The sequence below is a fragment of the Mirounga leonina genome, unplaced genomic scaffold (assembly GCF_011800145.1).
Source record: "Mirounga leonina isolate KUSES-001 unplaced genomic scaffold, KU_Mleo_1.0 Mir_150, whole genome shotgun sequence".
In the NCBI taxonomy this organism is placed as follows: Eukaryota; Metazoa; Chordata; class Mammalia; order Carnivora; family Phocidae; genus Mirounga; species Mirounga leonina.
Window position 1 is genome coordinate 26,407,942 of NW_023270374.1, and position 14,731 is coordinate 26,422,672.

The 14,731-nt window shown below is 43.2% G+C and overlaps 1 protein-coding gene across 2 annotated transcripts in view; it reads right to left on the bottom strand.

Moving 5' to 3' along the window:
* Nucleotides 1-14,731, bottom strand: part of PIGU (phosphatidylinositol glycan anchor biosynthesis class U) — an 87,445-nt gene that overhangs the window by 33,217 nt on the left and 39,497 nt on the right. For both annotated transcript variants that reach the window (XM_035006148.1, XM_035006149.1), the window contains exon 7: nt 5,599-5,696. In XM_035006148.1, coding sequence (XP_034862039.1) covers nt 5,599-5,696 — 98 coding nt within the window. The remainder of the gene's footprint in view (nt 1-5,598; nt 5,697-14,731) is intronic.

Here is a 14,731-nt window from a genome sequence, read left to right on the forward strand (position 1 = left end):
CCCTTGGCAAACTCTGGTGGTGGTGCATCCTTTTCTCAGGAGGCATGATTTTTGTTTTTCATGTTAGTAGCTATTAACACTCAATGCCTAGATCAACCAGTGTTGCAAAATGATGCTATCCTATCAATCTGTCTTGATTTGCAAGCTCAAAAATATATAGTAGCTCACCTACTATATGGTTACCTAATGGTACAAGAAAGACAGGATAAATGCTTAATTTTTTCCTTTTAGTTCCAGTTTTCAAGGTAATGAATTGGTTTTCTGTCAATTCTCCTAATTTGACCAATTACCAATTGACCTTTTTAATATCATTATGAATACCTGGATTTAAATATAATTTTGGGTTTCAATCCATTGTAATTCTAATCCTAATGAAACTCAAACTGTCCATCTTCGGTCAGTGGGAGCCTCTTCAGGTTGGATCCTGAGTCCTTTTGAGATGACCCCAGCAGCCTTTCATAGCTTCCTCGTTATCTGGTATCACAATGGTCTAGGATTATCCTGTACATCTCCTGCCCTAAACATAGAATCAGCCATTTCTCTGAGAAACTCATATCTTTTAATGGGTAAAGATGGTATTGTAAGGTCACAATCTGAGCCCCAAGGAGACTCATTGATACTGGGTTGGTCATTGTTTCTAGACCTTTTAGCGGATATAAACATAGACACACACACATACACATACATACACACACATATTCAAATTCCTACAGGGGCCAGGCAGGTAACAAATGAGCAAAGGGTAATAGAAATGAAGCACAGGAACTATGCTAAACTGTGAAGAGGGTGTACCTTGTCTAAAGGAGACAGATCTCCCAATTTTCCAAAAGAAGCCAGAAATATACATTTTTAACATGAATTTTTAAAATGTTGACAACTAATTAAAATAATTAAACAGCATGGTCAAATAAAACACATCTGTGGGCCACGTATGGTCCATGAGCTGTATACTCTCAACCTGAAAAATGTAACCTGTAGTTACATCCCAGAAGTTATATGGTTGCAAATGTATTTAAAAAATTAGGAAGAAAAGCCTAACTACAATAAGAAAGGGGAGAAATGTGTAATTATCTCCCTGCCCCAACTCTCTAAAGCACTAGGGAGAAAAGCATTTTCTAGGGGTGCCTGGGTGGTGCAGTTGGTTGAGCGTCTGACTCTTGGTTTCAGCTCAGGTCATAATCTCATGGGTCGTGAGATCCAGCCCCGCATCCAGCTCTGTGCTCAGCGCCGAGTCTGTTTCAGATTCTTTTTCCCTCTCCCCCTGCCTCTCCCACTAGTGCTCTCTCTCTCTCAAATAAATAATAAATCTTAAAAAGAAAGAAAAGCATTTTCTATACAGAAACCGTTTCTTTCTCAGATATGGTGAAAAAGACAAAAAGTCAGTTACCAGGAAAAAAAATCCAAAACTCTTAAGGAGGTTGAAACCTAACAAAAGTTATTATACCTAGGTTCTTGGACTAACAGGATGAGACCCAAGAGATATATTTTACATGATAGGTATATTAGAGGCAACAAAGCTGGTGGAAAAGTTCATTGCAATTGCATGATCAAGTGCTCACACCCTTTTTCACCTGTTCTAAAGAGAAAGGAAGCTAACAGAACTGCCACCGCTGCCTTGGTCCCCGCTGGAAGCAGCAGAGACAACAGAATGTTGCTGGGGAAGGAGAGTAAGATGTGAAAATTCCAGATAAGGTCCCAAAGAAGGCCTGGGGAAGGACCCAGTTATCAAGAAAGACCTGGTCGGGGGGGAACCTGGGTGGCTCAGTAGATTGGGCATCTGGTTCTTGATTGTCACTCAGGTCGTGATCTCGGGATCGTGGGATGGGGCCCTGCACCGGGCTCTGCTCAAAGCATGGAGTCTGCTTAGGATTCTCTCTCTCCCTCTGCCCCTCCCTTCCCGCCTCCTCGCCTCCTCGTGCCTGCGCTCTAGGCAGGCACTCTCTCTCTCTCTCTCTCTCAAGTAAATAAATAAACAAAACATTAAAAAAAAAAAAAAAAAAAAAGGAAAGAAAGAAAGGAAGGAAGACCTGGTTGGATTTGGCTCTTTTGGTGCAAGCTAATATCATGTGACCTGCTGCTCCAGGCTCCAGAAAGTATAGAGATCACAGGATTAACCTTTTCAGTTCAGACAAGAGAAGGTCAGATTGGGTTAAAGCAAAAACCATTAAGAACACTCATGAGGTATTTCCCCCTGGTTTCTGTTACTTTCTTTCAAAGAAAATAAGAACCTCAAGCCATCTAAGGGGGTCCAAGACTTAGGAATCCCAAGCAAAAGGAAGGAGGGAACTAGAAAGTTGCCTGACAGCACCATGAGCCTCCCTCTGCCAGCCCCATAGCTTCAGCTTAGAGGTCCTATGCACTTGGCATATCCTTCACTGTCGCCTCTAGGTCCTGTGCCCTAAAGTGGCTCTCTATTTTATTCTGAATGCTATCAGATCATAACATTTTAGCTTCTCTCTAATTTGAAACCAGGCCATAAGCCAAGGTCAGAGGAAGAGTAAAGTTGGGGGAGGGGACCCGATGAACTTAAACTACCATTCTTTTTTTTTTTTTTTTTTTTGAGAGAGAGAGAGAGAGAGAGACACCAAGAGAGGGAACAGAAGCAGGGGGAGAGGGGGAGGGAGAAGCAGGCTCCCCGCCAAGCAGGGAGCCCCATGTGGGGCTCGATCCCAGGACCCTGCGAACATGACCTGAGCCGAAGGCAGATACTTAACAACTGAGCCACCCAGGCGCCCCTTAAACTACCATTCTTATAAGTGACCCACCAGGAATCCAGATGCAGCATCCCCTGCCTTTGACCCTGAAGCCTTCCTGGGTCTCTTCCTGGGAAGAGAAAAACAGCTTTGCCTCTGGCACTGATCAGACATTAGCTTGTCTGTAACCTGCCTTCTATACCCTCTAGAGATTCCACGGGAAGAATGGAGGTAGGTTTGTAGTGTCAAAGGAAGAAGTACAAACTAATTTTTATAGTTCCTTTGACTCTAGAAAATGAATTATTTTTTTTCCCCCCTCATCACCCCACATACCCTCAGACTGATGACCATGTCCTTTCTATGAACTCTTATACTCTGTTTTAATACTTGACGTGTTAAGCCTTTGCAGTAACTAATATTATATTATCCCCATTCTGAGGCACAGAGAAGGGACTGAATAAGGTGACTGGCTGAGCTGCTTGATTCCGTGACTCAGTTGTACTGTCCCTTGATGTCAGGAGGAAATTTGAGTTTTAAATGAAAGTGATTTTACAAAAGGCAATATTTAGAAATTGGCTTAAAAAACCATTTTAAAGGGCGCCTGGGTGGCTCAGTTGGTTAAGCGACTGCCTTCGGCTCAGGTCATGATCCCAGAGTCCTGGGATCAAGTCCCACATCGGGCTCCCGGCACAGCGGGGAGCCTGCTTCTCCCTCTGACCCTCTCCTCTCTCATGCTGTTTCTCTCTCACTCGCTCTCCAGTAAATAAATAAATAAAATCTTAAAAAAAAAAAATTTTTTTTAAATTTTAGTCAGTTCATGTGTACAAATGAATATATTTTTAATGGTATTTATTTGATAAATAGTTGCACAAAAATTCTGGTTGTATGCATTCCTCTTAGGGTTCAGACTTTCTAAAGAATGAACTGTAAATATGAATAAAGGAAATGCAAACAGCATATTGTTATGTGGAAAAATTCTTGGATTCAACAAGAATCTAGAAAGAGAATCAAAGCAAAACTTCACAGTGCAATGATACATCTATTGGACTAGCAATCATATGTCAAATTTGAAAAGCCAGTGCTAGAAACCTGAGAGGAGATGGTTCACTGCACTTCATTTCATTTTTTTTTTTTTAAAGATTTTATTTTTGGGATGTCTGGGTGGCTCAGTTGGTTAAGCGACTGCTTTCGGCTCAGGTCACGATCCTGGAGTCATAGGATGGAGTCCCACATCGGGCTCCCTGCTCAGCAGGGAGTCTGCTTCTGCTTCTCCCTCTGACCCTCCCCCCCCTCAGGCTCACTCTCTCTATCTCTCTCTCTCAAATAAATAAATAAATAAATAAATCTTTAAAAAAAAAAAAAGATTTTATTTTTAAGTAATCTCTACACCCAACATGGGGCTTGAACTTACAACCCCGAGATCAAGAATCTCACGCTCTACCGACTGAGCCAGCCAGGCGCCCTGATTCACTGCACTCTAGACGCTGATGGTGGCACTACAAATTGGCTTAGGCTTTCTGGTGAACACTCCAGTCTTACGTAATTAGGACTATGAAACTTCTCACACCTTTGGGTCCAGTGAGTCAGCTGGAGGAATACGCCTTAAGGAAATAACTTAGAGAAAACCAAATTACTACACTATTTACACCAGTGACAACCAGGGCACATCTCAAATTCCCCACACAGGACAAAGACCAAGCTAAACCATGTATCACTGTGTACATCAACACAAAGACATATTATGAAGTCACTTAAAATGACAAGCATATAGCCTATTTCAATAAATGGAGGCATATACTCAGTTTTAGCAACAGTGCTTATAATTAAGAACAAAGGCTCTGAAATCAGACATTTCTTGGTTTGAATCGTGGCACTGTCCCCTGTTTCTCGTTTAAGAATGGATTTGGACCATGCAGGACCTGCAAGTGGTTTCTTGCTTTTGAGGAGATGTGTGTATTCTCAATGGCGTGGAAAAGAGAGACAGAGGGCAGGCTCTTGCACCAGGCTGGCCGAGTTAATATCTCAGCACTGTCACTTGCCAGCCATGTCACCTTAGGCAAGTGACTACACCGCCCAACATTCCAGTTGCAATTCATGTGTCTAATACGGCTAATATTAGACGAATATACGGCTAATAATATGACCTACCCCATAAAGTTCTTATGAGCTTAAAATGAAATGATGCCTGCAGAGTGCTCAGTACAGTGCCAGACATAGTAAGTTCTCCATAAATTTCAGCAATCTGTATTCTTCAATTAATACTGATCACCTGCCATGATCTCAGCATTGCACTAGGGACACCCACTACATTTAATCCCTACAAGAACCTTACAAGGTGAGTGTTGTTATACAGAAGTTTTTTTTTTTTTTTTAAGATTTTATTTAGTTATATGAGAGAGAGAGAGAGTGAGAGAGAACATGAGAGGGGAGAAGGTCAGAGGGAGAAGCAGACTCCCCACTGAGTGGGGAGCCCGATGTGGGACTCGATCCTGGGACTCCAGGATCATGACCTGAGCTGAAGGCAGTCGTTCAACCAACTGAGCCACCGAGGCACCCCTATACAGAAGTTTTTTAAAAAAATAAGCTGAGAGAGGGGCCTATGAATATTGGATGAGAGGAGGAGAATGCAAGATGGTTGGCAGATCCCAACTATAAACATGTAAAATGAAATATGCTCATACATTGGCAATGATATGCATAATTGGAATTTAATGGTCACTAGGCTCATTTTGTTTAAAGTTAGTCAAGTGTCTTTGTTCGTGTTTTCAAGTAGAAGCAAGTAAATGTGAGATAGGGACCCAGTCCCATTGCTTTAACTGAGCCGTGCCCTTCCTTCCCCCAGGCAATGACCAGGCCAGGTATTAAATGTCACTTGAGCGCTGGCTTCTGACCAGCAAGTGCTTACCTGGAGGAGGTAGAGGAGTCCTGGAACGAACAAGGTGAGTGGGTACAGAGACTGGTATGTTGCTAAGGCAAGAAAAATAGCACTGAGGAAGGCACTACCTGTAAAAAGAAATAAATATATGCAACAATCCAGCCTTAGCAATCAGGGTTAGACTTGGCAAGTCCCCCAAACAAGAAACTTCCCATAACTGGTCAAATAAGTTCTTATCACATGTCTCCTTGTGTACAAAATGCTATGCAAACTCACATAGAGTGAGAGCTTCTTGGCTTGATTTCCTGTGAAAGGAAACCTAGGAAGTCAAAACTATTTACTTTAGCAACCTGAGACACCTCAACTATGTTTCCTTTAAATTTTCAGACCAAGAAAGATTTCACAAAACTTTGGCCTAAAGATGAATAAAGGGATCAAGTCTATTAACATCTATGTCCTGTTTAACTTATCAACGAAGCCCATAATTATCGCTTAAGTGATTCAGAGCTGGGAAACCCATCCCTATTTTACAATACCCTTTCCTTATGCACTATCTTCAAGTCATATGCTTATTATTAAGGTATATTAATTTTTATTAATAATGTTCCCATTCCCTACATAAAATGGGCCACTATGATATAACAAATTTGCAATGACATGGAAAGATATCTATAACATCCTATTAATTGAAATTTATAAAAAAGATATATACTATGATCTCTTTAAAAAAAACATGCATAAGTAAATTTTTTAAAAAAGACTAAAAGACTAGGTCCAAGTTCACATGATTTTCTCTTAGTGGTTGAGTTACAGATTTTTTTTTTAAATTTTTGCTTCTCTGTATTTTCTAAACTTTCTATAATGAACATGCTTTGTTTTTGTCATAAGAAAAAACTGATTTCCTTTTTTTTAAAGGTTTATTTATTGGGGCAGCTGGTGGCTCAGTGGGTTAAGTTTCTGCCTTCGGCTCAGGTCATGATCCCAGGGTCCTGGAATTGAGCCCCACATGGGTCTCCCTGCTCAGTGGGGAGCCTGCTTCTCCCTCTCCCACTGCAGCTCCCCCTGCTTATGCTCTCTCTCTGTCAAATAAATAAGTAAAATCTTTTTAAAAAAGGTTTTATTTTAGAGAGAGAGAGAGAGAGAGCGCGTGTGCATGCCCGCATGAGCAGGGGCGAGGTTAGGGGGGAAAGGGGCAGAGGGAGAGAGAGAATCTCAAGCAGACTCCCCACTGAGCACTAAGCTTGGAGCCTGCGCAACACCAGGCTTGATCTCATGACCCTGAGACCACGACCTGAGCAGAAACTAAGAGTTGGATGCTCAACCGACTGAGCCATCCAGGTGCCCCAAAACTGATTTTTCTTTTCTTTTTTTTTTAAAGATTTTATTTATTTGACAGAGAGAGACACAGCGAGAGAGGGAACACAAGCAGGGGGAGTGGGAGAGGGAGAAGCAGGCTTCCCGCGGATCAGGGAGCCCGATGCGGGGCTCCATCCCAGGACCCTGGGATCATGACCTGAGCCAAAGGCAGACGCTTAACGACTGAGCCATCCAGGCGCCCCAACTGAATTCTTTTCTAAAAAACTAAATAGCTGTTCTCTTTCAGTTGGTTTTGGACCACAGAGTACCCTAAAACCAAGGCTAGAGAACCCAAATTTGCAACAGAGGTTTCAAAGTGGGCCCAGAAATCAGGAGAGTGTGATTGATGGTCCAAGGCTGGTATCTTGTAATGATAATGTTTCATAAAATGATAGGACTCATGGTCACTCTCATTAGTGTGGGGTCAACTGTTTACTGGAAATAACATATAGCCTCTCAATGGTATTTCATTAAAGGAGGGATTAGTCATTCCACTCAGTCTGAGTCATTTTACCTCTCTTCCAACTCAGCTCCAAAAACAAACAGAAGGAGACGATCCCTAGGATTTTTTTTTGCTGACCAAAGTAGTCTCTATACTTGAAACACCTCAGAGCCACCTTGGAAGAGGAGGGTTACGAATATGACTACTTTATAGGAGAGTGAGTGGAGAGAAAAGAACTTTGAGGGCTCCACCCCTCAAACCAAGGGAACTCAGCAGCTAGGAACAATTCCTGGTTGAAGAAAATGGAAGGCAGGCAGAAAAAGGAGCAAAAGCTGGAAGTACAAGACCAGAGACAGAATTCTCTGGGGTGGGCTGTTTCACCATGCTCATCAGTGCCAGGCATGATGTCCTATATCCAGGGTACTTGTAAACATGACTGAGCAGGGGCAGGATCATGCCCAGCCAAGCTGGCCCACCAGCAGAAGCCCCCATATCCCCGCTGAGCCGCAGATGCCTAGAACCAGGACCAGGTCAATTCTGAGCCAGGGAGATGGCAGTGGTGGGAAGGTACTGTTCTGGAGTCTAACAGCTAGGGTGGGTTCAGGGTTCCCTGACTTGGCCAAAAATCTGAACAACATTTCGTAGGAAACCAGCTAAGGGAGGGAAAAAAACTGGAAAGAACTTTTAAATTTAGCATGACTTTCTGCAGAGACTGGGGTGAGAGAAAGAAGAGGCCCTTTTAGCAGAGGAGGGAGGCTAATGTTCCAACTCCATCCCTTTTTACAAATGTGGCGAAAACAAACACATGACTTTCACCCCTCTCTCTCCTAGGAGACACCAGGGAACCAAATAAACATAGCCACCTCCTGCCTTAATTGCCTGAGATCGGTAATTACTTGTCTGGAGCAGCTGACTATTTATAAGGCCCAAAAGACAAGAAATGGCTCATAGCATAATAGAACGGACCTGTCTGTGAGTTTCAGAACACCTCCTCCGAAGATCAGGAAAAAGCAGTCTTCCTTCCTTAGATGAAATCATTCGGAAGGAAAAACCTGTTCCTTCTGCTGTTCTCTACCAGTAAGTGGTGTCAATATCTCCCTGGATACTGCAGTGATCTTTCACCTCCCCTGCCCCATGCTCCCTCCAGCAGCCATCACGGCCTGCTGGTCGACCTCTGGAACATCCACCCCTGCAGTTCCTGCTCTCATCTGTTGCTTCTCCCTCCTCAATGGTCATCCCAGTCTCCTCCCATCTAGTCCTCCAGAGAAGTACCAGAAGAATTCTTCTAAAACACAGATTACACCGTGACAAGCCCCTCTTTAAACACTTCTGATGCTTCTATTTCATCTAGTGGATTAAGTCCAAACTCCAGCAACAAACTTCGCTATCTGGGTCTTAATTCTCCAGCTTCACCTCTCACCGCTCTCCTACACACATCCCATCCTCCAGCTACTCTGGACCATTCCCTAGTTTCTGAAAACACCATGCCCTTTCATTCCTGTGTCTGTTCTCAGCCTATTCCTTCTGCCCAAGCTGTCCTTCCCTGCCCCACTTCTGGTAAAGACCCATCCTCTAGTGGCTAATTGAAATGTCACTTCCTCTATGAAGCCTAAGCAGAAAGGATAACAGTAGTGATTATAGCTAATGATGGTCACTTATTAGGTGCCAGGCTCCTATCCTCTGTATCCAGAACAACGCTGGACTCAAAAAAAAAAAAAAAAAAAGCCCTCAGTAAACATCACAAGCACCTTGTGAAGGTTCTATTTTTCTTTTTTTTTTTTTAAAAGATTTTATTTATTTATTTGACAGAGAGAGACACAGCGAGAGCAGGAACACAAGCAGGGGGAGTGGAAGAGGGAGAAGCAGGCTTCCTGCCGAGCAGGGAGCCCCATGTGGGACTCGATCCCAGGACCCTGGGATCATGACCTGAGCCGAAGGCAGACGCCTAACGACTGAGCCACCAAGGCACCTGAAGGTTCTATTTTTCTACCCATTTTTATTCTACCCATTTTACAGGTAAAGAAACCAAGGTACAGAAACAGAAGGTTAAGTAATAATGTATCATTTTAAATAATGGAATCACTCAGATGATTCCAGTGCCCATTCACTTAATTCATTCAATAGCCTCATTTAATACCCTCACATTCAATACTGATACTCTCTCATAATAATTTGCTAATGTTGCTCTCTCTCCCCATTTGTCTGTGAATTTCTCAAGGGCAATAAATCTCTCTTCACTCTGAACCTCCAGCACCCAGCAGTGCCTGGCACACCTGATGAATGAATGAATGAATGAATGTCATTCAGTGATATATATGAATCCCTTTGACAAATCCAAGCACATTAAAGAAAACCAGTGTTTCTTTTTTATTGAGATATAATTGACATATAGCATTGTATTAGTTTCAGGTGTATAGCATAATGATTTGATATTTGTGTGTATTGCTAAATGAGCACCACAATCAGTCTAGTTGAAACCAGGTTCTTAAGGAAGGAAAACTTAGCAAGTGTTAAAACACAGGTAATGAAACATGGGCAAAGCACAGAAGAAATCTGACTTTTGAATCAACGGAGCCTGCTGAATAGAAGTTGAGGACTTGTGGCAGGGGTCTGGGTACAGAGAAGGCTCTCTGTGGAGTAAATTACTGGATGGCAGAGGCCTGTGGTCCAGAGGCAGAAATGTAGTACTCCAACAGTCAGGAGCCTGGTGTGTGGGATGCTGGGCCAGGTGTGGATGCACATGCACAGTCTGAGCAAAAGTGAGGGGGAGTATGGAGACACATAAGAGACTCAGAGAGGGCTGATACATTTTGAAAAAAGCCGGAAGGGGAAAGATGAATGGATTAAGAAGGCAGAGGGATGATGATATGTGCTTGGGGCAAGGTCAGGAAAGCTAAAGAAAAGTAAAAGGAGGGGAACCTGCTTGGCTCAGTCAGTAGAGCAAGCCAGGGTCGTGAGTTCAAGCCCCACCCTGGGCGTGGAGCCTACTTAAAGAAAAAAAAAAGAGAGAGAGAGAGAAAAGTAAAAGGTGACTTCAAATATTTTAGATAAACTATGCGATGTGCAAACATTTCTGGAGTGCCTGCTCTACGCCAAGCCTGTGCTGGGTGCCAGGAAGACTGGTAACTGGGACAGTTGCTGTCCTCAGGGAGCTCCCAGTAACCAGTGGCAAAATACGGAGGGAGGAAAGTACGAAACTTAGCCCATCAGGGGAAGCTGACACCTAAGTTCTGAACAATGATTAGGCGAGGCCTGGCAGTCCAAGGGAACAGCGAGTACACAGGCAGGAGGGCGAGGGACAGAAGGGTGGAGGGGGCTATAATTAGCTTGACAGGCAAAAACAAGGCAAGCGTTGGGAGGAATGACTGGGAAAGGGCACAAAAGGGGCTCTTGTGGATGTTGGTAACATTCTGTTTCTTAATCTGAGTGCTGATTACTCATCATTTCTGAAAATTCATGGAACTGTACACTAACAATTTGTGCACTTTCTGCATATATCTTATAAATACTTCAAATAAAAAGTTATAATCTACAAAGTCTCAGCATGCAGGTAGGTAGGGGTCAGGTGATAGACTGCACAATCATCCCAAAGCATTGACCGACAGGCCCAGACATGACATCTCAAATAATGCCTGAAACTGCAGCCCCATCTGGACAAGAGCTAGGGCATCGTACTCATCTAACCGGGAGGAACTATGCCAAGAGGACTGTTTTACCAAAACAAGATAGCCTACTATTTATCTGCTAGTATGGCCCAGATACTTGGATACTAGGTTTTCTGTCCAAGCCCTAGTCTCTGGCCTTATGATGGGACTATTAAAGTAAATCAGTCACATGTGTATGCCCTGGCTATAGTATCTGGGAATTTCATTATCTACCCATTTAGCTTTGAGTATGTTTTCCAACTCTCTGTGTCAGGGCGGGGGCCAAATCAAGCCTTGGCAAGACCTGGGGTAACAGTGCCTCCCAGGTACTGTACCTTGAAGCCCTCTGGGCCCCGGGTAGTGGCAGAGCTACAGGATAGAGCAGGAATGCAGACGAGGTGGGGCTCTGGGGGCTGGTTCAAGATACGGACTACAAGTGGAATGAGCAGAGAGGGGTCACAGACAGTGACCTGTACCAGGACAGACAGTGGGACAGACTGGAACATGACGAAAAGGGCTGAGATCCTCTAGGACTCTCAGAAGAGGAAGCTGCACTAGGGCCTGAGCAAAAAGCAAGATTGCTGGGAAAGAGGAGCTGATGCTGGGGGCTGGCCCACCGTACTACATTCCATGCCAAGTGCTCCGAGGCAGGCACCCTCGGAGGAGACCATCCATATCAGTGATGATAATAATTAATTGAGCACATACTCTGTTCTGGCCACAGCTGTAAGCACTTTACATGTATTAAGTCCTTCCAATAACTCCATAACGTGGGTACTATTATTATTCCCATTTTACAGAAAAGAAAACTGAAGCACAAAAAGGTTGTTTGCCCAGGGTCACAAAACTAGTGAAGAATAATAATAGGATTTGAACCCAGTCTCATTCCAAACCCCACACTCTTTAACTACATCACTATGCTACCTTCTTTTTTTTTTTTTTTTTTTAAGATTTTATTTATTTATTTGAGAGAGAGAGAAGGAGAGACAGAGAGCATGAGAGGGAGGAAAGTCAGAGGGAGAAGCAGACTCCCTGCCAAGCAGGGAGCCCGATGCGGGACTCGATCCGGGGACTCCAGGATCATGACCTGAGCCGAAAGCAGTCGCTTAACCAACTGAGCCACCCAGGCGCCCACTATGCTACCTTCTTGATCTCAATCCATAAAAATCACGATAAGCAGAGCAACTATTTGTTGAATGGGTTGTGCTAAGGAAGTATGCTAAGCACTTTTTATTTCTTGTTTATTCTTCCACTAATCTATGAGGCAGACATTATCTCTGTGATCAAACGGAAGCTCCCGAGGCTTTGTGATTTGCCCAGGGCTACAGAGCTGGTAACTAGAAACTAGCAAGTTTTGAAGCTGCTGTGATCTGAAAAAAACGCAGGCTGCTTTATCATGAGCAGGGCTTTACCCTAGAGGAGCCCCATATGGAAGCGATGGCTTAGGCCTAAGGATCATTGTTCTGCCATTGCTCCTCCAGGGCTGAGCTCCAGGAAGAGACCCTCTCATTTTTACCTCCAAGTCCTCCCCAGAAGGCTCAGGGAGCCCCTATCAATCCTGAGGGATCTTTTAAAAAAGAGGGCATTATTAAGAGTAACAACCAGCATCACTATTTACTGGGATCTTAGTACATCCCCCACACCATGCTGTGTTTTACATGCACCATCTTTATATTTGCTCTGCACAGTAAGGACTGTTTCAATCCCATGTTATAGATAAGGAAACTGAGGACCAGAACAGTTAACTGATTTGGTCAAGGTGATACAGCCAGGAAATACGGGAGCTGGGATTAGCCACCAGGTCTGTCCGACATCAGAGTAGCCTGAGCTCTTAATTACCCTGGACTGCCTCTGAGAGTCCTTCTTTCTCCTTGAGAAGCAAGTCCTGTCGCGTGCACACAAACCTCTTTTGGTGAAACAAGGAGAGTTGGAAGGGTCCTTAGGTGGCAAATCTCAAGAATTCCTAGTTTGGAACATCTCATTATTGACAAACACCAATAGTGAACAAGCAAGACTCCCATTAACATGTTTGTTTCCCTTTTTATTAATTTTTAAGATTTTATTTATTTGACAGAGACACAGCGAGAGAGGGAACACAAGCAGGGGGAGTGGGAGAGGGAGGAGCAGGGAGCCTGATGCGGGGCTCAATCCCAGGACCCTGGGATCATGACCTGAGCCGAAGGCAGACGCTTAACGACTGAGCCACCCAGGCGCCCCTGTTTGTTTCCCTTTTTAAAGCCTAATGATTATTTCAGAGATGGAATATTTTAACTAGCCACTGAAAAGCAGACGACCCCTTGACCAAAAGCCCTAACCTTTGAAGTGAAACCCAAACTGTTCCACTAAAATAACATCAACCCTGACCTTAGACCTGTTTGCTGGCCAACTCCACAAAAAGGACATCACAATACAATGGCCTGGGCCTTGTCCTGGCCTGTAGCTCTTGATGTGTCCCAGGCAACCCTAGACTGCCACAAAGGAGGCCAAAGGAGAGCAAGCAGGAGAAGGGGACAGAGCCAATGAGGACACTCTGTTCTGTGGGACACTAGCTCCATGGAAATCTGGGGAGTTGCCAAGTTTACTTCCACTGTCCCTAACTTCTTATCAATCAAGTAAATTTGTTTTTAATTATGTGCCCACTAAACAAACTTTGGGAAAAAACAGATATGAAAAGGAAACAGAAACATGAGCTTACTCTACAGAAATAAGTATGCTTTTGGAATCTATTTTCTATTTTTGTTGTTTTAATATAGTTGAGATTATATTTTATTAAAATATACAATCTTGTATTCTGCCTTAAAAAATAAGTATCCTCATAATTTGCAATTATTTTTTAAAGATTTATGTATTTATTTATTTGAAAGTGTGAGTGGAGGGAGGGGCAGAGGAAGAGGGAGAGAGAGAATCCTCAAGCAGACCCCTGCTGAGCACAGAGCCTGACCCAGGGCTCGATCCCAGGACCACGAGATTGTGACTGAGACAAAATCAAGAGCCGGCTGCTTAACCGACTAAGTCACCCAGGCACCCCTACAATTATTTTTAAACACATGGGCAAACCATTCTTTATGTAGCAATTCCTCTATTTTGAGATCTGTTTTGTTTTTGTTTTTTTTTTCAGAGAGAGAGTGCTTGCACTTGCATGCAGGCCTATGCAATTGGGGGGGAGGCAGAAGGACCTCTCTGTTTTGAGGTATTTTCCATTTTTTCTAGTCACTATAAATAATCCTGCAGTTAATGGCTTTGTATCATAAAGCTTTGTCTATATTCTGCACCGTTTTTGGATAGGTTCTCAAAAGTAGAATTAATAAATCAAAAGTACAAACATTTTAAGACTACTGCTAAACTGTTTCCCAAGAGGCCTGTACTAATTTCTAAGTCAACTCCCCATGTAGGAGAATGCCTATTTGACAGCACCTTTGTCAGCACAGAGAATTATCTTCTAAAATCTTTGCCAATTTGAAAGGGAAAAAAAATAAGCCACTCCTGTGTTATTTCAATTTGCTTTTATTGATTATCTATGGACTTGAATATTTTTCCATATTTTTTAGTCACTTATATTCTTTCTGTGTGAATTCTCCCAACTGTTTTCTCCCAACTTTAAAAAAAAAAAAAAAAATTTTTTTTTTAAAGATTTTATTTATTTATTTGACAGAGAAAGACACAGCAAGAGAGGGAACACAAGCAGGGTGAGTGGGAGAGGGAGAAGCAGGCTTCCCGCAGA